General features: G+C 45.5%; 2 protein-coding genes across 2 annotated transcripts; one reads left to right on the top strand and one right to left on the bottom strand.

The window, feature by feature from the left end:
* Positions 1–7,094: 7,094 nt before the first annotated feature.
* lsm3 (LSM3 homolog, U6 small nuclear RNA and mRNA degradation associated) lies at positions 7,095–10,556 on the bottom strand. Its single transcript, XM_061833622.1, has 4 exons — positions 10,381–10,556; positions 9,790–9,900; positions 8,600–8,695; positions 7,095–7,382 (listed from the first exon to the last, which is right to left on the bottom strand). Exons 1-4 carry the CDS (start codon positions 10,399–10,401, stop codon positions 7,302–7,304), a joined length of 309 nt encoding a protein of 102 aa, XP_061689606.1. The 5' UTR covers positions 10,402–10,556; the 3' UTR covers positions 7,095–7,301.
* Positions 10,557–16,343: 5,787 nt separating this feature from the next.
* On the top strand, positions 16,344–23,539 carry abraa (actin binding Rho activating protein a). The gene is given in 4 exon segments (XM_061832321.1): positions 16,344–16,582; positions 19,032–19,107; positions 19,109–19,780; positions 22,915–23,539. Coding segments are annotated over 4 exon segments (1,425 nt in total). The 3' UTR covers positions 23,353–23,539.
* Positions 23,540–25,489: the final 1,950 nt, after the last annotated feature.

Genomic DNA, 25,489 nt, shown 5'->3' with positions numbered 1-25,489 from the left:
AATATTAACACCGCCCTGGTCTCTCCGCGTGGTGTCGAGTGAGGAATTTAGCCTCATTAGGGTGACTGAGGACAAAGCATTAGCGTTAGCATTAGTGCTATTGCGGAGGGCTTAAAAGCTTAACAGCTAAAGATGTGGGGGGGGGGGGGGCCCAACTGATTTTTCTTTTGTCTGCTGTACACTTCAAAGGATGAGCTAGATGCTAGTTGCTAAATAGAAGCTAACACCTGTTCCTGCTCCTGTTTAAATCACTGAAAACGAGGCTCTACCTTCTGACTAACCGAGCTACCGACCAACCCAAGTAGTCACCAACCTACACACCGATATCGCAAGCTACACACCAATCCACACGGTTAACCGTCTTCTAGTCTACCTTCCTTTCTGCTGATCCCGCCACGTAGCAACCTTCCTATCTACAGTACAGACGTGTTTTTCCTGTGTACCTACTTACAGTTGAAGCCAGACGTTTACGTACACTGTTAAAAAAAACGACTCAGCCCTCATTATTCTAAGAGATTTTAACAAATCTAACTTAACCACGAACTCCTTAAATACTGCACAAGCAGCACAGACTGTCCTACTAGGGAAAGTTAACACTTTAGGTTATTTGTACACCACAGTAAAAAAAACTCGTATCGTGCCATTCCCCGCGCTGCACCAGGCTCCTCTGATCACCGCTTAATCTACTTAATACCAACATACAAGCAAGAACTTAAGTGTGTGAAGCCTTCGGTCAAATCAGTGGAAAAAGTGCACCAACGAGGCAAAAATAGAACTTCAAAGCCGGTTCGGCTAGCTTTGAAAATTCTGCTAGCAGCCTGGACGAATATAGGAATGTTGTTACATCATATGTCATTTCCTGTGATGTGTCCGTGCCAACAAAAACGTCAAGTCGTGGTCTACTGCCAAACGGAAGCAAATTTGCCTCACATTAATGATAAAACCGTTCAAAGGAGTTTAGCGGTTAGCATATCAGCAGCAAAGTGCTGGGAAAGGCATCACGCATTCTTCGTCAATAGATAGATGCTTATTAAAACAATTTAAAAGTTATTAGCTGTTAGTGTACCATATAAAAGAAGTGACGAAAAAAATATGACCACAGATAACGTACTTCTTAAGTCCAACATTAAAAGTCAAGTGTCACGAAATGGATGATTTTTAGTATGTTATTAATGGAAAAAATGGCAGCCGGCAAGGACCCATCCGACTTTTCACCACAAAACATGATTTTGACGTATACGGCTTTTTGTAACTCCCACCATAAAAATCCTCTCGAGGAATTTGTTTTCGACAAGAAGCAGGAAGTGACGTACATGGCAGGACCGCCCTCAAGTGGACTTGTTTGTTTCTATTAGTTTTGACTCCAGGAAGGTAGCTCGTTGTTCCTTCGTGTTAGCCAAAACGCCGGCTCGTTGCATTGTTGGATATTGCTCGAACACTCGGGAGGATGGATTTACCCTTCATAAGTTTCCAAGAGGCCTGGTTCGTCGTGAAAAATGGATTGCACGCAAGCAAAGGAGATTCAAAATGACAGGTAGGTGTGCATACAGCTACAAAAAAAAAATAATAGTTTGGGGGGGAAGGGGGGGACCACGTAATCCGTCTCTCATAATGTAACAAAAGATCCGCGTATGTATAACAGGGGTGCTAAATGTGTCGATGTGCGGGTCGGACGTATTACGCCTTAGGCTCGCCGGCGAAGGCTGCCGCGTCGTGTCTCGCAGATGAGCACGGCTTGGCCGGGCTGGCTCATACATACGGTCTGGGAGTCTGTTGTTAGTTAGAAGTGATCCGCATGTTATCTAAATATAGCTCGAAACAATAGGGAACTATTGCCCCGGACACTTCACTCGATTGTGAGATGTTCTCTTCTTTGAAAAGAGCTTCCGTGTCTCAGTAGATGGACAGACGAGCCGGCGGCCAGGCCGTGCCTCGCAGACGAGCACAGCTTCGGCTGGGCTGGCTCATCCATACTGTCTGGGAGTCTGTTGTTAGAAGTAATCCGCATATCATCTAAATATGGCTCGAAACAATAGGGTAATATTGCCCCCTACACTTCACTCGATTGTGAGATGTTCTCTTCTTCGAAAAGAGCTTCGGTGTCTGAAGGGGCGTGTTCGTCTCCCATAGTTGGGGCCACAGCGTGTTTTCAATGGCGAATGTCCGGGGTGATGTCACGGGCAGTAACTGCAGCCAATATGGCGACCACTTGGATGTCGAATGAGACTTCCGTAACTTTGCGCATGGATGACGCGCTCTCCACTCATATTTATTTTTTCGTATGGACATTGAAGTGAATAATGTTATATGTATTTTTCAATACAATATCTATTTTTGAATGTTGGGCTTTAAGATTAGCTTAGCATGACATGATTATCTTAGCATGCAGACGACGTGCGCCTGCTGTCTTGAGGAGTTTGCGTCCCACCGCTAGCGTCCCCGCCGACACCCTCATTTTGTAACTTATATAAAACTGTTGAAAGGTGAATCTTGATTAGCGTACAATCATTAAAGTGAGATTAACATGACAGACAGTATTCAAGTCAGATATATAAAACTATTCAAAGGTGATTAGCAGTTAGCATATCATCACACACCTGAGGAACTGTTGGTGGGTTAGGATTGGAATGTTTAACGACGAGGGTAACGGTTAGGGAGTTAGCATTTATGGTTATGGTTAAGGTTTTGGGGGAGTGGTTGAGGTTTGGGTTAGGGCAGTGCTTCTCAAATAGTGGGGCGACCCCCTGGGGAACATTTATTATTACTATTTTTGTAACCATACTAAAAGAAAGTATAATTGCACATCCAATACAGTAGTTGGCAGTGGCGCTCTCATTGTCAGAGTGTGCACAGGGAGTATTAGCGCTACGGCGTTGTTTTTTTTTTAGGAGACGTGGAAAAGTGTGTTTAAAAATGTTAGCAGCGGACAACGTGAAGCCAAATAAATTCATGCGCCACTTAAAAGATATTGCTGATGAGTTGCTAGATTTTTTTTCAGCAAAAACGTGCCAAATATTGCCAACAATCATCCCGCATTATGAAAGTTACTTCAGTGCAAAAACAAAAAAACAAACAAAACAAAAAAACATACCAAATTTATTCATTTTTGTTTTGTAAGTTAGTGTTTTATATATTGAGGTCCTTATTTAATTTTGCTGAACTGGATTTGAAGTTATTGATTTTATGTAATTTTATTTTCCACTATCAAATGGTGCAGTAAGTTTTCTAATTTTCCTGAACTGGATTTGAAGTTATTGATTTTATGTGATTTTATTTTTCACTATCAAATGCGGCAGTAAGTCGGTCAAAAATGTTAACGGTTAAAATGAGAATTTTTTTTCTTTCAGGCAAATTGATACGCTTTAAAAACTATGTTAATAAAGTTATTCTTTGTTGTAAGTTGAACTATACTTCTATTTTTTTTTCGTTTGTTTTCTTTGCTGTTAATAAGGATACAATGTTACTCAGAGCTGTACTTATAACAATTTTATAGACAAATGATATTTATAGTCGCAATGGAGAGTGGGGGGCGCGAATTGTTTTCTTCTTGCTGGGGGGGGGGGGGGGGGGCGTAACAGAAAATAATCGAGACTCGCTGGGTTAACCTATCAGAAGCTTCCAAAGCCATGACCTCATCCTCTGGACTTCCCCATTTTCAATAAAAACATTGTACTTTTCGCGTATGTAAATTTTTGACCACAAAGAAAATACAAAATTCTCTAAGAAATTGTCTCATTATTGTGGCATTTGACAAAATGCTCTCATTTTGCTGATCCTGACTGACCTGAAACAGGAGAGATTTAGTCTAATGTGACTTCAGATATCGAGACGGAAATAACGTGTTTTACGCAGTGTATGTAAATTTCTGAGAACTCAAGTTCAACGTCTGGAGCGACAGCTGGGGGACTGCGAATGCGGACGTGGTGGTGAAGGTAGCCCGGCAGATCGGGCGTGTGCATGACCCACGTGTTTATGAGCTCTCATTCAAGGACAAATTGCAGCCTTTGCTTTGCTTTATTTCTCGCCCCGTCGACTCGTTGTCGCCTGGTAGCATCTGTGCCAACTGGAGCTACCGATTCCTATTCTCGGGCACCTCAACCATCTCACTGTAATCGACTTTTAGCATCCCCGCCCAACTACCCAGCTACCTACCTTGATACCCATCTACCTCTCTAAGTACAAACCCGATGGAACTTTCTGACCTGTCAATCACTCGCACAATAATAGCCAATCAGATAGCCGCATTGTCTTTAACCCCTGGCTTGCCACGCCCCTCTCGCCGGATTGTCCCACAACTAATGCTGGTGGTCAATAGCGTGCGCTTGGAAAAGTTAATGCTACAAAGGAAATGGTTCTCAGATGCGCTTTGGGAACGTGTAATTCTGATGAAGATATCCTGCTGGGTTGATTCATTTTCCAAAGACTAAAACACAGTTGACGAAGTGTCTACGACGGATTAAGGCTCGCGGAAGAGCGCACGTACAACTTACTGCGGACAATATCGACAAACACAAGGCTGTATGTTCAAAGGTAAGTGAGGGAGAAGTATCGTCTCGGAGTTCGATTGGATTATTATCAGTGCTTATTACATTGCGGGAGAACAACTTTCACTTTGTTAGCGTATCACTGACCTGCCGAATGAAGTGTGTCACGTTTTATGCCGAAGAGTCGGGTTAGGGATGTGTAAATGCGCCATGTCATGCAAGAGAAATGTCTATTTGCCAGTTTGTATCGCATCATACTTTTAGGACAGATCACTGGCTTCGATTATGAGCCAAGTCAAATAAATACACCCACTCACTTATAAAGACTACAATGATATTACTTGTGATCTTTCCAAGCAAAAAGTACTCACCCTGCTTTACATGCGCAGTACGATTCCACCTTTTTATCCTGTTGGATTTCAATATAAAGTTTGTGAGGCGTCGAACATATTTTGCATCAATCGCCAACGTTTCGCCGTCACTCTGACATTGAGTCCTCCTCCGTCCAAAATCTTAATTCCGTGTACATATCCTTGCGTGAAATACTTGAGACCTCTCCGTAGAACTCCCTTGGACAAGTCTGAGACATTTGGCAAAAAAAAAAAAAAAAAAAAAAAAACATACCGCAATATTATCTGGAATACGCGGTAGAGAATCGACTTCAAACCTGTTCTGTTCAGTCGCCATTTTGGAAGCTTGTGGGACTTGGCAACTGTAGCTAAGGGGGCGGAGCTTAAGATGGCCAGTCGGAAAGGTCCACTGCAATAGGGGGAAAAAGTACATGAATGATTTGGAATTACTCAAATTTCTGGATAAATTGCTCAAAATGTTTTTCTGTTTTTTTTTTTACCTTGGAGGATTCTGCGCTGTGTTTTTGCAGCCATCCCTACAGGATGGCCACTCCTCGGAAGAGCAGCAGCAATCCTGAACTTTCTCCATTTAGAGACAATTTGTCTAACCATGGACTCATGAACAAGAACTTTAAAGATACTTTTGTAACCTTTTCTAGTTTTACACAATTCAACAATTCTCAATCTTTTGAGAGCTCTTTTTCGCAAGGGATGGTACACGTCCGGAAATGCTTCTAGACGAGAGACAATTCAAACTTGGTGTGCATTTTCCAGTGGCCGGAGCAGCTTTAAACCACACCTCCAATTCTGTCTCTTTGATTCGACTCTCTCGGTGGGATCACACCTGACTCTGATCCATAGCGAAAATGATTAATCACTCCCTACTACTTCTGTCTCAAGTAGACTTGACTATTTTAATGGTCTTCTGACTGGGTACAGCTTATGCAGAAGGCCGCAGCGAAGGTTCTGATCAGAACAAAGACATCAGAGCATATAACTCCATTTCTTTACACTGGCTTCCAGTCAGCTTTAGAATCCATCCATCCATTTTCTTAGCCGCTTATCCTCACAAGGGTCACGGGGAGTGCTGGAGCACATCCCAGCTGTCATCGGGCCAGTGGCGGGGTGCACCCTGGACTGGTTGCCGGGCAATCGCAGGGCACATTGAGACAGAAAACACCTCAACGAACAATCAAACCTTGGGGCAATTTAGGGTGTCCAATTAATGTCACGATTTTGCGATGTGGGAAGAGACTAGAAACCAGTTTATCTCTCATTTAAATGTTTTATTTCTTTGCATTTAATCATGTAAAGCACATTGAGTTACCTTGTGTTAGAAAGGTGCTACACAAATAAGTTTGCTTTAATTTTTCTTCCCTGTCCTGTGAATGTTTATAAGTTCAAAATGTGAAAATATAAATTTGTTATAAGTTTAAGCAGACTGCTTTCTTATTGCGATTTAGATGAAGAGCCAACCTCATATCAAGACCGATAAATGGAGACATTTTGAATTTTAACTGTCCACACTGTAGCGTCCATTCTTCCGCCCTACCTACGACGCTATTGTAGCTACCTACAACTTCCTTCCTACCAGCAAACCTTGCTCCTTATCCACATGTGTAGTGGGCAACTAATTCCTACTAACAACTACCTTCATACCAATCTTTGACCCACCAAACGCCATAAGAGGGTATGTGGCGCCATCAAGTGGTTGAAGCACAACACTAGAATAAAGTTACTGTACTGAGTAGCACGTCGGTGTCACGCAATTTAATACTTACATCCATCCATTTTCTTTGCCGCTGATCCTCACGATGTCGCTGTCGACGGGCAGGAGGTGGGGTACACCCAGAACTGGTTGCCAGCCAATCGCAGGGCACATCGAGACAAACAGCCGCACTCGCAATCACACCTATGGGCAATTTAGAGTGTCCAATTGATGTTGCATGTTTTGGGGATGTGGGAGGAAACCGGAGTGCCCACCCGGAGAAAACCCACGCAGGCACGGGGAGAACATACAAACTCCACACAGGCTTGGCCGGGATCGAACACAGGTCCTCAGAAAACTGTGAGGCAAGCGCTTTACCAGCTCCTCCACCGTGAGGTATACCGGTATTGAAAATTACAGGCCTCTCTCATAATTGGAAGAGAGACAACTTCTACAATTGGTGGCCGACTAAATACCGCCCCCCCCCCCCACCAAAAAAAAAAAAACCAAAAACGTATACTCTTCATATTTACCACGTGAACATGAGCCATGTTTGTAATCAAGAAATGTGTTTATTTGAAAACAGCTCGAGAATAACTCAGTCAAGGTTATTTTCTTTTTTCGGGGGGTGGCATTAAGACAAAAACATGTATTCATAACAAAAATTGACTATTGAACAACCCCCCGAAGATAAAAAAAAAAAAAAAAAAAAAAAAAACAGCAAAAGAACTCAAAAAACATTTTTAAGGCCACCTGTGCTCAACCCACCCGTAGGGGCGGAGCTACGAGAACGACGCCGTCACCTCTGACAAACAGCATGGGGATGTTCCTCTTGGTTGACTGTAAAAACAAGCAAAGGAAATGCACAAAAAAATGATAAATTGATTCAATTTATAGTGTACAGCACAACCTCGGTTCTCAACCACAATCCATTCCAGAAGGTGGTTCGAGAAGTGATTTGTTCGAAAACCGAATCGATATATCCCATTAAGATCCATGGAAAAAGAAATATTGCGTTCCAAGCCCCCCCAAAAAAATTGGCATTTAAAATATTTTTCTTAGCTTTTCCTGATCATAAACCGCAAAGTAGAAATACATGTATAATTTCAATATTTTATATAATAAAATAATTTAAGAAATATGTTTATTTTTTGCTTAAAATGTCTGCTTTAGTAATAGAGTAGGCGAGGCTGGGAGTGCATTGCCATATCTGTAGCGACTCGGCCCCCAGCCTTGTAAATTATTTTGTATTAACAAAAGTGCAGAATAACTTCAAACAAGCAATAATGAGGGGAAAAAAATATATTTTTACAAAAAGTAACATACAAAAACATTAACTGGTAACTCGAGTTAACGAAATCTTTGAAACAAAAATGCAGAAATGCTAATGGAACAGAGCATTATTAACGTTCAACTACTGTATCAAATCTCTTGGGTGGGGGTGACTTTCCCCCCTGGAAGTTCTTTTCTTTTCCCAAAGAACTTATCTAGTCTCACTTCTTTGGCGCCATGATTGGGGGTCAATAGTAAGGAAAAAAACAGCGGCGTTATATATAACAACGCACGTAGTGGTTCACCTGGTCAGGGCGCGCGTGTTATGTCTTTTCCGGGTTTTTTTTGCAGTGCGTTCGAATTCACAATAAAGCGCGTCGTGGGTCAGCTGATCCGGCCGCGTGTGTTATATTATTTCTGGGTTTGTTTTTTTTTTCGGATGTGTGGGAATTCACAACAAAGCGTGCCGTGGGTTAGCCGGTCGGGCCGCACGCGTTGTTATTTCCGGGTTTTGTCTGGGGCGTTCGAGCACAGATTTCCGTTCAAAAACATAAGCAAAAAAATCTCGCAGTTTTCGTTCGAAAACCGATTAGTTCGAGGACCGAGTATTCACTGTACCTCGAACCGCTGACAACAACTGTTTAACAATAAACGACAAGTATGAAACACTGTAACTAGTGGCCTCTCTAGATGAATGCATAACTAGACAACTACCCGCCAAGCCACCGTCGCTAGCCATCCATATGTACTAGCCAGTAATATCAAAGTATGAGTGATGTGCAGACCTTGTACAGTTCTTCATAAGTCTCCTCGTCAATCTCCACCGTGGTCACCGTCTCCTCCACGTCTCCCAGGATCATGTTCAGGTGCTGATCGTATGCCTGTCGTGAGGCATCATAACAATTGACACAGAACCCCACGCAAAGGCGGTGTGTGTGTTGTCTACGTGCCTATGAGATATGATTTGAGTGTGCCCATCTATGCATGTGTATGGATATAGTGGTGTCTGTGTGCATGAATTTGTGTTTGTAGGGTGTGGATATTAAGTGTGGTGGAGCAGCTGGTAAAGCGTTGGCCTCACAGTTCTGAGGAGCCGGGTTCGATCCCGGCCCCACCTGTGACAAAATTTTAAATGAACCTTTTAACATGGAACCGAGCTAGTTTTGATTTAACAATGAATATTGAACAAGCAAGGCTTATATAACTTGAAAGCACGGGTGCGCAAAATCGAGTTGCTAATACTACTACTAATAATAACAATAGTAGTAATAATAATACAAACATATCGATGGAATATTAAAATTTAAGTAAAAATTGAGTGCCTCCTTTCTGAGCCGTCAAAATTACCTTCTTACACAGGCTAATAAATTTGAAAAAAAAGTAAAATAATAATATCTATGAATAGGGGGTCACAGTGGCTCAGCTGCTTAAGCGTTGGCCTCACAGTTCTGAGGTCCCAGGTTCGATCCGGGACCCGCCTGTGTGGAGTTTGCATGTTCTCCCCGTGCCTGCGTGGGTTTTCTCCGGGTGGGCACTCCGGTTTCCTCCCACATCCCAAAAACATGCAACATTCATTGGACACTCTAAATTGACCCAAGGTGTGATTGTGAATGCGGCTGTTTGTCTCGACGTGCCCTGCAATTGGCTAGCAACCAGTTCAGGGTGTACCCGATGACAGGTGGGATAGGCTCCAGTACTCCTCGCAACCCTCGTGAGGATAAGCGGCAAAGAAAATGGATGGATGGATATTAAGTGTTTGTGTGTGTGAGAGTATGACAACTTTCTGTGTGTGTCAAATGAGTGTAATCTATTTCCAAGTGAGTCTGTGTGTACTTGAGTTGTGCATGAGCGTGTGCAAGTTTGAGGTGTGTTGAAAAGCATGCATGTGTGCGTGTGTGTGCATGTATGGTGAGTGTGCAACAATGTGTTTTCCGTGCATTTAAACATCTCGCGATATTGTGTGTGTGTGTTTTACATGTAGTCGTCCTCTCAGCTCGCGGTCGTTCCTCATCTTGACATAGATCCTCTCGTCCAGACTGAGTCGGATCAGGTCAAGCGGTTCTTCTACGGTGTTGGTGCTCGGTTGCTAAGCAGAGTGGACAAAAGGCTGATATAGAATTAATATTAAAAATGGTTTTTGTATTTGGCAACTGGACTGGCACAGATGTAGTGGACTCTTATCTTTTGCACTTAATTCAATGCATCAGTTTCCATATACTGTTCTTGTTTTGTTTGGTAGCGTTATATTGATAGAAAATACAAAACATTATCGTTTGTTAAGCGAATATAAAAATCTAAATGAGTGATTTCCACAGTTCGTTCGAAATTGTGAACAAAAAAAAGAATACCAAATGTGATCGTGACCACAGTTCGATATGCTAACATGTAGCTAAGCTAACGTTCACGACGCCGTCGCTGGGCTAGAAGAGGACAACCGCTGCAATTAACTGCCACAAGGAGAGACAAACAAAGGCACCACAACAGTATTTAAAGGTCGTGTACGTGATGACGGGTCTAAAAACACTTCGAGGGCAAAAACAAAGAAATAGCGAATGAATCCACAGACCTGATCCACTTCGTCCGCCATGATTTGAGTCGCCGTTACGTCAATGTGACGTCGACGAGGTTGCCAGCTCCGTCAAATCAAATCCAATCACGCTAAAAAAAAAATCCTTAAAAAAATAATTAAAAAAAGCGGATGAAGGATTATAAAAATATAACTACATTTGAAACAGTAAAATGAAAAAGGACATTGAAGTCATGACTGGAGGTGATGGAAAGAAAATTAATCAAGATGGCGATTAAATTTAAAGGAATACGTTGGTATAATATCCCGGGCAGAAATCCAAGAGACATATGGAGATTTATGTATCTATGGTTAGGTTTCCAATCGCGTCATCTTGTGTGGCAAAGAGGTCAGACAACACGGGTGATAGGTGAAGCGTGAAGTTTTTTTTGTCGTTAATTTATCCGATTGGCTAAAGACTGTGGCGACGTCATTGAAAAATCTATTCCTCGTTTGTTTAAAAAAAAAAAGAAAGAAAAAGTTTCACGTTTCACGCCACCAAGGTTCTGATTAAATGTGGGAAGGAATTAAATTATAAGTTTATCAGTTTTATTTGATTTGGAAGGGGGAAACATTTAGTTTTTTATCACGGAAGAGAAGCTCTTCTTCCGGAAACGAGTCGACTATTGTGCGCATGCGCATCAGCCGCATTGCCCACTCCTTCTCGAACTTTCCATCTTCGAGGTGGACGTCAGACTGTCGTGCTCGTGAGTCCAATTTGACAAATATGCTTCATTTAAGTTTTTTTTAATTATAGAATTATATATTATTTTAACAGCGTCGCTTTAAGGACACCGAGTGTTGCATTTGTACTTCCAGGCTCTTCCATAGTTAGCGGGAAAATACTTGACGTCGTCTCTTTATATATATATTTATATATATATATATATATGTATCACCATACATCGCGTAATGCAACAGAACAGAAAGGAAACGCGCCCTTACAGTTTATTGGTGTTAGTGAATCACGTGACCCCCCACTACATAACTAGTTTCAAAATATGAGAACATAATTCTTTTGATTTAATCTTTTAATCAATCGGTCGATCTTCAGTGATCTTATCGCTTTAGAAAATGAAAAAAAAAAAAAAGCTTGTCGCGGTTGGCGTCCACGTGAAGAGAGCACGTGACGTGGCATTTTCCTGTTTTAAGTTTTGGCTAGTTTTGCTTTTGCATGTTTTTTTTCTTTATTATTGGTCGTGCTGAGCAAATTTAAATGTTCAAAAATATAATTTAGCGTCGTTACTTTAATTCGTTTAAAAATAACGCAACTTCAGTGATTAAATAAAGGCTACGCAGCCTCTTCTAAATGGGATGGGTTTACTCGTCCATCGATGCGGCCAGATTTCAATTTCCACGTGGGGGTGTGCACTTGTGCAAAAGGATGATCTCATCAAACCCCTGAAATATTAAAAAAAATATGTATTTTACAGTTTATAGCTCACATTAACGGTGGAAAAAAAGTCTCAAATTGTTTTTTTTTGGGGGGGGGGCGTCATAAAACTTGGCATTTGAACAATGGTGTGCAGCTTTTTTTTTTTAAATATATGTACCAGTATGTTGTCGTTACGACAGCCTCCCGTCTCAGTCCGGTCCAGTCACCCGTACTGGTTCTGGTTCTTGTGGTACAGGAGGGAGAGCAGACCGGCGGCAGTGTTATTACCCATTCCACGCTCAGCCCCCCCCACCTTGGCTTTGTGCTGGAAGAGAACCCTGCCACACTGTGATATTATAAAACAATCTCAATCATAAAATATCAAAACAATAAAACCAGTAGAATAAAAAGGCAACTCGTGTTAAAGGTCAAGTGCTGTCCATAAAGTCTCTCTACCATTTCAAAAATGTATTAAAATTGCAATTGATTAGATATTTTATTCAGATTCATTCTATTGTATTTGTTTATTAAAGTTTTTTTTTAATCACACTGCATTTGTGTGTTTCAGGGATCCTGTTTGTGAAAGAAGTGATGTTGAATCAACCTCCCTACAAAATGGCTAACCCCCCCCCAGAGAAGACGAAATGCGTCTCGTCGTTTATTGAAACGAAATCCGCGGTGTCCTCCTGCCCGATAACGGCCGGGATCGACTTCAGCGCTCCCGTGACCCTTGTGAGGATAAGCGGCGAAGAAAGTGGATGGATGGATGGATGGATGTACATAGGTTTTGCGTTAGTGTTTTTGATTTCTTTATAGTGTATCTTTAGGGCTGTATTGACTGACGTTGACCCCAAGATGGCAGCACACAGCGGGATGAAGGCAGTCAAGTTTACCCTACCAAGGAATGGCGAAAAGAAAGGCGGAAAATTGAACTTTTTTGGGGGGGACAGGTGAGAGGCGGAATATCTCTTTACATGTGGAAAAGACAGACCAGTAAATCAGGAACCAGGGATTACAATATTAGATGACACTATGAAATTAACAACACCAGGACAAATATAAGGACACGGACACGACTGAAAGGAGCCAGAAGGTAAAGGAAATCCATCCAGCCGTTGTCTTTGGCGCGTATCCTCACGAGGGTCGTGGGGCGTGCTGGATCCAATCCCGGCTGTCAACGGGCAGGAGGCGGGGTACACCCTGAACTGGTCGTCAGCCAATCGCAGGGTACATGGAGAAAGACAACAGTCGCACTCACAATCACACCTAGAGGCAATTTAGACTGTCCAATTAATGTTCCATATTTTTGGAATGTGGGAGCAAACCGGAGAACACGCAAACGCCACACAGGCGGGTCCGGGATTGGACCCGGGACGTCAGAACTGTGAGGGCAACGCTTTACCAGCTGATCCACCGTGACACCTTATTCATAGTTATGTGTTTTGGGGTTTTTTTTATGTTCAAATTTATTAGTTTATGTAAGAAGCTAATTTTGACATCTCAGAAGGCTGCAAACAGGAGGCATTCCATTTTTATTTAAATTTTATTTAATATGCCATTATTTATTATTGGTAGTAGTATTATTAGCAACTTGATTTTGCACACCTGTACTTTTAAGTTATACAAGCCTTGCTTGTTCAATATTCATTAAATCAAAACTTGCTTGGTTCCATGTTAAAAGGTTCATTTGTTCAAATTCAAATTTTGTCCCACTGTGAATTTGAGTTTGACACCCCCGCAGTAAACCTATTGACATTTCTTCAGAAATATTCCCATTATTTTGTTCATAATTAAAACTTGTTGAATAAAGCTTGGTTGACTTGTGACCGTAAGTCGCGTTGTTATATGGGATCTTGTCGCAGTACGCAATGATTCGATTTGTTGCACAGGGGGGGTTTGGACACGTGCGGTGTAAAAACGGCGATCGTTCACTGCGTCTGAGAATGAGGCGACAGTCTCGGCGTTAGACGAAAGCCTGAAAAAGGACCATACGTGAAAGCGGTGCTTACAAGAAATCTTATAACGGCAAAAAAAACAACAAATCTGTGTGATGTGACACAGGAGCAGGCGATAAAAGCTACAAAAAGAAGCCGAGTGACAAACGGGGCTGGAGTGTTACCTTGAATCCAAAAAAAGACACTGTGACTAAAAAAAAAGTGCGGAACCGTTATGCAACCCCCCCCCCAAAAAAAACAAATGATCAGGAAGTGGGACACTGGTGCGCTACGCAAAAGATAAAGTGCAAAAAAAAAAAAAAAAGTGGTAATGTGAAGCACAAGAGCCAGGAAAGGAAGCCCAGAGTGACAGTAAAGTGTAACAGCGACAAAACTATACAAGTGTTAAAAAAAAAAAGACTTACTGTGAGGAAAAAAAGTATTTGAACACCCCGCTATATTGTAAGTTCTCCCACTTAGAAATCATCAAGGAGTCTGAAATTTTCATCGTAGGTGTGTGTCCACTGTGAGAGAGATCATCTAAAAAGAAAAATCCAGAAATCACAATGTAGGATTTTTTTAAATGATTTGTGTGATACAGCTGCAAATAAGTATTTGAACACCTGTCTATCAGCTAGAATTCTGACCCTCAACGGGGTCCTGAATCAGATGGACCTGTGTGAGGTCGTTAGCTGCATAAATACACCTGTCCACCTCGTACAATCACTAAGACTCAAACTTGTAACATGGCCAAGATCAAAGAGCTGTCCAAAGACACCAGAGACAAAATTGTACAACTCCGCACGGCTGGAAAGGGCTACAAAGAAATTGCCAAGCAGCTTGGTGGAAAAAGGTCCACTAATGAAGCAATTATTAGAAAATGGAAGAAGCTAATCGTAGTGGAGCCCCATGCAAGATGTCACCTCGAGGGGTCTCGATGATCCTTCGAAAGGTGAGGAATCAGCCCAGGACTACACGACAGGACTTGGTCAATGACCTGAAAAGAGCTGGGACCACCGTTTCCAAGGTGACTGGAATCATGCATGGCATGGAAGGTTCCCAGTTTGCCAATGACCATTTTGATGATACAGAGGAGTCGTGGGAGAAGGTTTTGTGGTCAGATGGGACCAAAATTTTACTGTTTGGTCATAATTCCACTAATCGTGTTTGGAGGAAGACGAATGATGAGTTCCATCCCAAGAACACCGTCCCTACTGTGAATCATGGGGGTGGTAGCATCATGCTTTGGGGGTGTTTTTTCTGCACATGGGACAGGACGACTGCACTGTATTCAGGAGAGGATGATCGCGGCCTTGTATTGTGAGATTTTGGGGAACGACCACTTTCCCTCAGTCAGAGCATCGAAGATGGGTCGTGGCTGGGTCTTTCAACACGACAATGACCCGAAGCCCACAGCCAGGAAAACCAGGGAGTGGCTCCGTAAGAAGCAAATTAAGGTTCTGGCGTGGCCTAGCCAGTCTCCAGACCCAAACCCAATAGAAAATCTCTGGAGGGAGCTGAAACTCCGTGTTTCTCAGCGACAGCCCAGAAACCAGTCTGATCTAGAGAAGATCTGTGTGGAAGACTGGGCCAAAATCTCTCCTGCAGTGTGTGCAAACCTGGTGAACAACGACAGGAAACGTTTGACCTCTGTAATTGCAAACAGAGGCTACTGTACCAAATATTAACATTTGTCTTCTTGGGTGTTCAAATACTTATTTGCAGCTGTATTACACAAATAAATCGTGAAAGAAAATATACATTGGACTTGCACCTACGATGAAAATTTCCGACCCCTCCTTGATTTCTAAGCGGGAGAACTTGCAATATAGCAGGGTGTTCAAATACTTATTTTCTTCACTGTATCATACAAGTGACAAGGTGTTATGGTCGAGCCCGACAAAGAAGCGCAGCGTTCGCAAAAGAAGCTCAAGCGTAACGACGGTGAGAAATCGCGACAGGTGTCGTGCGCCACAAAAATCCCGAAAAGGAAGAACGCTGGTCCTTCTTTTGCGGCCCCGCAATGAAGTTAGCGCGCCAAGACAGAGAAAAAGTGGAGCACGCAAACACGTGTCTGCCCGCCATCTATTTTGGTGTGCGCGGTGGGGGTTTGTGCAAAACAATCTGGCATCACACGCGCAGGCGAGCGAGGCTGGCTCCGACCCAGTTGGATGTTTGAATCCGATGCTCCATTTTTTATTTTTTTTTTTTTTTTTGGGGGGGGGGGGACCTAAAACGCACGCCAAAAATTGCGATCCCGACGAGAATGAAAAGGTGAAATTTAGGAGAGGGAGGGAGGGAAGCGCAGTCTCGGATTCAGGAGGAGGAATGCGGTTTTGGGCCCGGCCGTGGAGCAGCCAACCAGCTCGACACCCTCGGCGCGGTCCTCGCCCAACCGGTCTGCGTGTGTTTTGTGGACTTGAGGAAGGGTTTTGACCGTGTCCATCAGGGAGTCCTGTGGGTGGTCCTTGGGGACTATGGCGTACCGAAGCCCCTGACTGTCCCTATACGACCAGTCTCAGACTTTTGGTCCACAGTATGGTAGACTCGTTTCTAGTGAGGGTTGGACTCTGCCAAGGCTGCCGCCGATTCTGTTCTACAGACAGCGTTCCGAGGCACACCCGATGAAGTGGTCCAGTTCTGATGACGTCAGTATGAGCGTCTCTGGCGGATCTTTGCAGATGGTGGACTCCTTTTGGCTCCAACTCTGGTCGGAGGAGTTCCCAGCCGAGTGTGAAGCGGCCCGGATGAAAATCAGCGCCTCCAAATCTGAAGAGGTGGTCCTCGGTCAGAAAAGGACGGATTCCCCAATTCAGGTCGGGGAAGAGTTCCTGCCCCAAGTGGAGGAGTTCAACCATCGAGGGGTCTCGTTCACTAGCGGGGGCGTGCGCACGTAGACCCGAGTGGTGCTCAAGCACCGGCACTTTTGCCGTTGGCGGAAAAAGGCGACGACAAGGTCCGCGGCAAAAAAGATTTTTGCCCATCACTCGACGTACTTTTACCACAAGCTTTCAGAAAACAGCCTCCAGAGGGACCAGATGAGTACAAAAGCCATTCTACAACTGTGTTTTAGGAAGAAAAAAAAAGTATTTATTCTAATTTTGTTTTCAGCACAGTATCGCAGCTGGTAAAACATTGGCCTCACAATTCTGAGGACCCGGGTTCGAACCCGGCCCCGCCTGTGTGGAGTTTGCACGTTGTCCCCGTGCCTGCGTGGGTTTTATCCGGGTGGGCGCTCCGGTTTCCTCCTGCAACATTAATTGGACACTCTAAATTGCCCATAGGTGTGATTTTGAGTGCGACTGTCGTCTATCTCCATGTGCCCTGCGATTAGCCGGCGACCGGTTCAGGGTGTAACCCTCTTCCTGCCCGTTGACAGCTGGGATAGGCTTCAGCACGCCCCGTGACCCTTGTGAGGATAAGCGACAAAAGAAAATGGATGGATGGAATTTTTGTTTTCCAGAAAAATCTTCAGTTTGTGGTTTTTTTTTTGTTTGTTTGTTTGTTTTAGGGGAAATGTCAAACTTATCAAATTAAAGTTGCATTATTTTAACTATTTACAACAATACAACATTAATTTTGTAAGATTGCATCATAAATTCAGCCTGTGCAAGATTAGAAGTGACATCACGTCATGCGTCATTTTGCGCAAACTCAGATGCACGCCTTGGGTATGTACAGTAATATAGATTGTTCTCATACGGCTAAATATAAAACGTGACACTTTTCCATTCATGCCGTCAGCAGACAATAATAGTTACGGTCGCACATTCGTGCACACACTCCAATCCGGTGTGCGTGTCGCACAACCGAAAATTCACGTACACGCTGTTCAGCGGTGGAATTTGTCTCGGTGGGATCCAATCGACAGGTGGCGGCCATTTTTAGATCCTCTGTGACCTCACGTGCAAATACACAAATTGTGTGCGTGTGTTGCACAGTGTTTAGGAGTCCATACGTGCGTGTACTGTGGTTGTGTGTGTGCATTTGTTCTGTGTAGATCGTTGTATGTGTGGGGTCTGTTGTGTGTGTGATCTGTCGCTGTGTGTTGTGGTGTGCGGATGTGTTGGCCTTGTTTGTGTAACTTGAATCTGTGTGTGTGTGTGTGTGTGCTTATCTCACAGTGTGTGTAGTCTCACTGTGTGTACGCTGTGCATGTTGTGTGTTTATTTGTTGTGAGTGTTTAAAATGTATGTCCCTCTGTTATGTGCATGTGACATTGTGTTGTCTGTGTGTGGTGTGTATTAAAGCGTGTGTGTTAAAGTGTGTGTGTACGTGCGCATGTTCTGTGGTTGTGCGTATAGTGTGCATGTGCGTATTTGTTCTGTGTAGAACGTTGTATGTGTGGGGTCTGTTGTGTGTGTGACGTGCAGCCGTGCGTTACGGTGTGCGAACGTGTTGGCCTTGTTTGTGTAATTTAAATCTGTGTGTGTGTAATAGTGTAATTGTGTATACGTGTTTGTGCTATCTCACAGTGTGCGTAGTTTTACTGTGTGTACGGTGTGCATGGTGTGTGTTTATTTGTTGTGTGAGTGTTTAAAATGTATGTCCCTGTGTTGTGTGCATGTGACATTGTGTTGTCTGTGTGTGGTGTGTATTAAAGCGTGTGTTAAAGTGTGTGTGTGTATAGTGTGCATGTGCGTATTTGTTGTGTGTAGATCGTTGTATGTGTTGGGTCTGTTGTGTGTGTGACGTGCAGCCGTGTGTTGTGGTGTGCGGACGTGTTGGCCTTGTTTGTGTAATTTGAATCTGTGTGTGTAATTGCGTATATGTGTGTGTTTTATCTCACTGTGTGTACGGTGTGCATGTTGTGTGTTTAATTGTTGTGTGAGTGGGTCTCTGTGTCGTGTGCATGTGACATTGTGTTGTCTGTGTGTGGTGTGTATTAAAGAGTATGTATGTGTGTAGGTGCGCATGTACTGTGGTCGTGTGTATAGTGTGCACGCGTGTATTTGTTTTGTGTAGATCGTTGAACGAGTGGGGTCTGTTGTGTGTCTGATGTGCAGCTGTGTGTTGTGGTGTGCGCACGTGTTGACCTTGTTTGTGTAATTTGAGTCTGTGTGTGTGTGAATGTGTATATATGTTTGTGCTATCTCATAGTGTGTATAGTTTTACTGTGTGTACATTGTGCATTTTGTGTGTATATTTGTTGTGTGAATGTTTAAAACGTATGTCTGTCATGTGCATGTTGTTTGTGTGTGGTGTGTATTAAAGAGTGTGTGTGTGTGTGTTTGTGTACAGAGGCCAGATTTCACATCTCACATGGAGCCCCCCCCCCCCCCCCCCCCCCTGCACCGGTACTTAAAGGCCCGTCCCGGCGGGCGTCTCACCCACTGACCGAGCGAGCGACAATCTAAAAGGCTTGTCGACGTTCCCGGGAAGATCGAGAAGCTGACCCGAAAGGATCATCGAATCTTAAGCGGGAGACTCGCGACATCCTCAAGAGATCGGGAAGTGCGCTCGGGCGGCCCCGTAACCCCCACCCGGCACGATGAGCGTTTCCCAAACGGAACGCCCGAAGCTAAAATCCGCCGTGAGGAAAATCCGATGCGCCGCCATGGTGGCCAGTCTGGCCAAGAGCTGGCAAGGTTGGGCCAACGAGCACACCGACAAGCAGGACGCCGCCCCCGCCGGGTGGATGCCCTGCTCTGTGGGCCAGATCGACAAAAAAGAGCGCCACCATGTGGTCAAAGTTGCTACTAAATCCCAGGAAAAGGACTCCCCTGACGCCAATCCCATCCGGAGCGTTTCCATCTCTAAAACCGTTCAACCCAAACTTAGCGAGTGCGGCGGGGAACTGGTCAACATCATCCGTGGAAAAATGGAGTCGGGTCCCGAGGAAAGCAAGACCTTCCTGGGAAAGGAGTCGCCCACCCGGAGGCGCCACATGAGGGCGTTGAACGGAAGCGGCGGAGGCGGCGTCGTCCGTGACAAGAAGTTGATGCTGCGGGAGAGGAAGCTGAGCTCCAGGAGCAGCAGCCTGGACACGGAGGACAGCGGCTTGGGGGACGAGGTGGCACCCGGAGACGGCGTGGACGCCAAGACGGAACCGACGGGCGTCGAGTGCAAAAAAGTCAGCAACAAGCCCAAGGTAGTGCAAAGATGACACTAACACTTCGAGGACGTGTGACGCTGTTAGCATTACGTTGTTGTGTTACGGCACAGCCCGATGTCATAACGAGATATTGTGAATGTTCGATGTCCTGTCCGTATGATTTGTGATATACGGCCGTGTGCGTAAGATTCACCTACAAAATCCGTAGGAACTACGGCTAAACCGTACGAGTTGCCAGGTCCAGTGTTGTAGCGTGACGCATGTCATAGCTTCACATCGAAGCCTGACATCCTGGTGCATTGTAGCATGATGTCGTATCACGATGTCCGATTGTCACGTCGTAGCATTACCACGTAGTGTTACGTTGTGGCTGTGGCTGTAATGGTCCTGCCGGTCCCAGCCCTGCACACCTGCGCCTCATCAGGGATAATTAACCCTCGTATATATATAGGACCCGGCGGACGGTCTGGCTTTGCCAGATCGTTGCCATCTAGGCTTCGTTCCCACGGTTTCTTGTTCCTGATCTTGAATCCCCGTGTACCGACCTCCGCCTGTCCTCCGACCAACCCCGTAAGCTTGATGCTCTTGACGCTGCTAATCTCTCTGACTGACTCTCCGGCTTACGACCTTGGAACCAATAAAGACCTTCATTTAACTGCCTCCCCGTCTACCGAGTCGTGCATTTGGGTCCACACTAGAGTTCTGGTTACGACTCAGAAGCCATCCGCCGCTCTCTACAGCTCCAGGGCAGATGCATGGCCGAGCAGGAGACTTATCGAAATCTGTGCCCGATTAGAGCCATGGCAGGCACCTCAGGCTAGCGCCGCTAACGTCACGTCGGCGGCGCCCGCCGCAGTTCCTACCTCAGTCCAGGTCACTCCGGTTGCCCTGCCAGTTGCGGAGTTTCAGCGGTTCGGGGTCCACACACTTGAACCCTTTTCCGGTGACACGGGGAACATCAAACCCTTCCTCGCTCAGTGCGATCTCCACGTCGGGCTACGGGCTTCCGCCTTCCCGACGGACCGCTCACGAATCGCCTTCGTCATATCCCACCTGACGGGGAGTGGACTCGTAACGCCGAGACGTGCCACTCCTGGACCTCCTTCGTATGTTCCATGACAGTGGCAAGTATTTGTAAATCTGTGATGTTGTAAGGTGACGTCGAAGCCTGAGGTCGTAGGTTAACCTCGTGGCGCATCGTAGCGTGAAGTGGGATGATTTCATAGCCGGATGTTCTGTCATATTGCTACATTCTAGCGCTAGCTTGGACAACTCCTTCAGGGCGAAAACGTAGCTGAGCTAGCGTAACAAAGTAGCGGCTACATCGTAATAATAGATACGGTGTAGCATTAAGTCAAAGCATGACATTGTAGAATTATAGTATAGCGTGACGTAGCAGGAAAACATACCTTGAAGGTTGAACTCACCAACGTCATGTAAAACCTTAATGCGGCTTTGGACCGCAACCTTGTAGCAACGCAGCACTTCGGAATGCATTTTTAATGTCTACGAAGATAGATGCGTTCCGTCCATATAGCTTGTCGATCGCTTCGGTTTCACCCAAAGGGCAGAAACTCATTCTTGGGCAAAATGCCGCCGTCACTCTGACGTCCGTCGGTGAAATCCGACTCCGAGCAGGCGGGCGGGTCGGGTTGTGCTATAAAAGGCGAGCCGAGCCGCCGGCCGTCTCCTCGCAGAAGAGTAAAATGTAAATAAAGCTCGAGGACAAAGTGTTCCAGAGTGTGACATTCAGGTGGAGCAGAGGGTAAAACCGGGCTCAAGGTGAAGGCAGATTTGACTGACAGCTGCTTAACACACAAGTGCAAAACGTTCACTTTCAATTAAGACGTCACTAATTCCAAATTACAGAAGAACTCGGACTCTGCCGGAATGGAAGTTAAAGTGCCACTGTCATGAAATGCATGATTTTTAGTATATTAATGAAAAAAACGGCAGCCGACACGAACCCATGTGTTTTTTTTCCACCACAAAACACGATTTTGACGAATATGGCTTTTTGTAACTCCCGCCATGAAAATCCTCTCAAGGGATTTGTTTTCGAGAGGAAGCAGGAAGTGATGTAAAGGACAGAGGCGCCCGCAAGTGGACTCGTTTGTTTCTATTAGTTTTACCTCCGGGAAGGTAGCTCGTTGTTCCTCCGTGTTAGCCAAAATGCCGGCTCATTGCATTGCTGGACATTGCTTGAACACTTCGGGGGATGGATTTACCCTTCATAAGTTTCAAAGAGAACCGCTTCGTCGTGAAAAATGGATTGCACGGGTGCAAAGGACCAGAGCTTCGTGGGTACCAAATGACAGGTAGGTGTGTAAACAGCTACTAAAAAAAAATAATAGTTTGGGGCGAACCATCTAATCCGTCTCTCATAACGTAAGAAAAGATCCGCGTACGAAATGTGTCGATGTGCGCGTGGGACGGTGTCAGGATGCTGCGTCGCTTCGCCAGCGAAGGCTGCGGGTCGGGCTCGCGGACGGCGGCGGCGCTGAACAATGCTGCGGACAATGCCCATCTCAGCCGTGTGTGACGACAACGCCGTAAAGCGCCTCGGCTCGACGGTGTTGTTCATCGCGGACGGCGGCGGCCATGAACAACGGCCTAAAGCAGGCCAGCTCGGCTCTGTGATAAGCCACCTCGGTGTCAAAAATGAGCCACACCGGCTGAGGCGCCGCGTCCGCCGGTCACGGCTTCGGTGAAGGCTGCGCGTCGGGCTCGCGGACGGCGGCGGCTGTGAAGAACGCGGCCGACAACGCCTCACTTTGCCGTGTGCGATGACAACGCAGTAAAGCACCCTGGCTCGATGGTGTCGTTCATCGCATACTGCGGCGGCTATGAACAACCCCCTAAAGAACCCCACCTCAGCTCCGTGAAAAACCACCTCGGCGCTGAAAATGAGCCACACCAGCTGGTTGCAGCCGCGGAAGTGGATCAGATCATATTTATTTCTTAGACATTGAAGTGAATAATCTTATATGTATTTTCCATTTCAATATCTATTTTAGAATGTTTATAGGGATGACACTAGACCTTTAAGTTTCCCCTCGGTCTCTCTCGCCAAACAGACGTGTCCATTTCGGACACGAGCGGTCTTGGAACTTGTTGTTTTGCCAGGCTTGACCAATAAACGTGACATGATCGTGTTTTCCCGTCATCAGATTAAGATCGCCACCATGGGCGACATCAAGAGTCACTGGCAGCAGTGGTCGGACCAGCACACCGAGGGCCAGAAACTCAACCCCTTCAGCGAGGACTTTGACTACGACTACGCCATGAGCCTCCGCCTGCGCAAGGGCGACAGCGGCTACGGTCGCCCCAAAGAGGGCTCCAAGACGGCTGAGCGGGGCGACCGTGCGCACAAGCACATCCGCAGGGAGATGGAGGAGATGGTTTGGATCATCCGGGACATGGGCTTCCAGGACCGCGAGGGCCGGACCGCGGTCACCTTCGGCCGCCTCTTCGACCGCTACGTGAAGATCTCGGACAAAGTGGTCGGCATCCTGCTGCGCTGCCGCAAGCACAAAATGCTCGACTTCGAAGGCGAGATGCTGTGGAAAGGACAAGACGACCACGTGGTCATCACTGTGATAGAATGACGGGAACGCCTGGCGGCGGACTGGCAGCGACGCGGACACCACCGCGCTCGGCGGTGTCCACGAGGACTCGGCAGCACCATTGGAGCGGTTTTTGTTGAAAGGTTTAGTCAGTAGTTATCAATCGGCGGTCCTCCAAATTCCCAGTCGGGACGTTAACCCAAGTGGTAGAGGAAGCTTTTTGTACAGTCGGAATGCTCACCCCAACAATTGTATACGTAGGTATACAAAAACTACTCGTAAAATGTTCAGGATACTGCGCTTCTGGGCGGAACTTAGTTTTTGTGAGTGGACTGTGTGAATCTAATCTTTGTTAGAACTTCTGTTAGTTTTATTTATGTTAACGATGCATTTACTGACGTTACAAAGTGAGTTGATTAATTTTATTAAACGGCAATTGGTGGTAATGCACCACAGACTGCTGATACAGTCCAAAATGTCAGTTCCTACACTTCCCGATACCGTAGAACTGGGGTTTTCAAACTGGGGGGGTGCAATTCCCAAGGACTAATGTCTGCAAGCGGAAGTGTGGTGGGAGTGGGGCTGTTTCAGGTCCCCTGACAAAATTTGAAACTGGGAGGGGCGCTGAAAATTTCATCTCCAAAAAGGGGGCATCCCCAAAAACCTTTGGAGACCACTGCCGTTAAAAGGATGCAGTTTTCCACCGCTTAACCCTACGAATATTGGGATACAAATGTAATTCGCGCCTCCATGATGCTCCATTCAAAAGGTATTCCAGCGGTGACGGTCTGCGGAACATGTGAACTATCCGCCGGGCCGCAGAAACAGCCAAAGTCCTGGATCGGAGTCTTCCCAATGTGATACAATTAAGAATCTGACCAAATTTTCACACATGCTTCAAGTAAAATGACCCGAAAACCCAGACCGTGAATGTGTGTTTTGGATCTGTTGATACAATTGTAAATACCGTAAATCTTCTGTTGTTAGATGTGGGCTCCACTCTGGAGACATGATTGGACAGTCTTTGGTCCCTGATGCGAAACCAAATTTGAAGAAAAAAACCTCTTAGCTCAAAAACTATTATGGCAGGTCGGGAGATGAAAACGTTGTCTGTACTCACCATCTCGCGAGGACCAGTTCCCCAAGTCGGCACTTAGTCTGCGGCAGAACCCGCAGATGTTGCAGAGACGTCGTGGACAAAGTCAGTCTTTGTGACGTCTCTGAGACCTCCTGATGACTTAAAACAAAAAACGCTCCAAAAGTTCGAGGGAAAAAAAGCCTGGATATTCTCCAGGAGACATCACGGAGACGTCTCCTCAATCAGTGGAGACTCCAGTCGCCGTCAGGTCGCCAACTAGTCTCCAGACCAGTGATCTTAGTAGACCCCTTAAGTTTGACAAAACAGCCCCTTCCAGTCATTTATGAGGGTGCCATAAAGGGGAACATTCGCTACTTCAACAAAATCAACATCAAAGTTGCCTTAGTGAACTTAGGTGGAACTCGTTGGCAGATGGTTGCGGCACGACAGGGCAGAGTTAGCATGTTGGCTCGAGTGCGCCGTACGCTGAAGCATTGTGATACACGGCTAGCATGTCGAGAGAGTCCGGGTCAAAGCAGTCTTACTTCAAGATCCAGCTGAAGAAGAGGGGACCCGGTCAAAGCCGAGGAAACGGGAAGCACGACTTGCCGCCACGTAGGGAAACGGCGCGCCCGTCTCGGTCCAGGCGGCTCAGAACGATACGGCAAAAGCGCAACGGACGGCGCAAAGTCCAACGTGAAGAGACTCGCCTGCCGGCCACAACGCAACAACGGTTAACCTTTTTCACACATTAGTTAAGATGGCGGCTACTGAATGGGAAAAAGATGGAATAAACATTTTTCTTGGCGTTATTTTTTTTCCCAATGTACTTTATTTAATCCAAGTCACAAAATGTGGTCATGTGCATCCAAACAATTATAAACAAGTCGAAAGAATATGACTTCTGTTAGGAATCATTAGTTGAATTCATATATTCAATAACATTGATCTTCACGATCCCCCCCCCCCCACAGATTTTCATCGATGGTATCTACCCCGCGTAAGGCCTTCGCTTAACGTGTTAGCGCTAAAATCAAGGCTTCGACTGCCTCAACTAATTCAAATGCGTTTGACGTTCGCAGATTTTCCAAGTTTCGCCCT

This window comes from Syngnathoides biaculeatus, chromosome 10, assembly GCF_019802595.1.
Source record: "Syngnathoides biaculeatus isolate LvHL_M chromosome 10, ASM1980259v1, whole genome shotgun sequence".
Classification (NCBI taxonomy): domain Eukaryota; kingdom Metazoa; phylum Chordata; class Actinopteri; order Syngnathiformes; family Syngnathidae; genus Syngnathoides; species Syngnathoides biaculeatus.
Note: the sequence above shows the minus strand (reverse complement) of the source record. Positions and strands in the feature narration are given on the sequence as shown.

Coding starts and splice junctions, on each gene's coding strand:
- lsm3 (XM_061833622.1), bottom strand. CDS start 10,401: ATGGCGGACGAAGTGGATCAG. Junction 9,901..10,380: donor TGGCGGACGAAGTGGATCAG/GTCTGTGGATTC, acceptor CACTCTGCTTAG/CAACCGAGCACCAACACCGT. Junction 7,383..8,599: donor CTTATGAAGAACTGTACAAG/GTCTGCACATCA, acceptor TTGTTTTTACAG/TCAACCAAGAGGAACATCCC.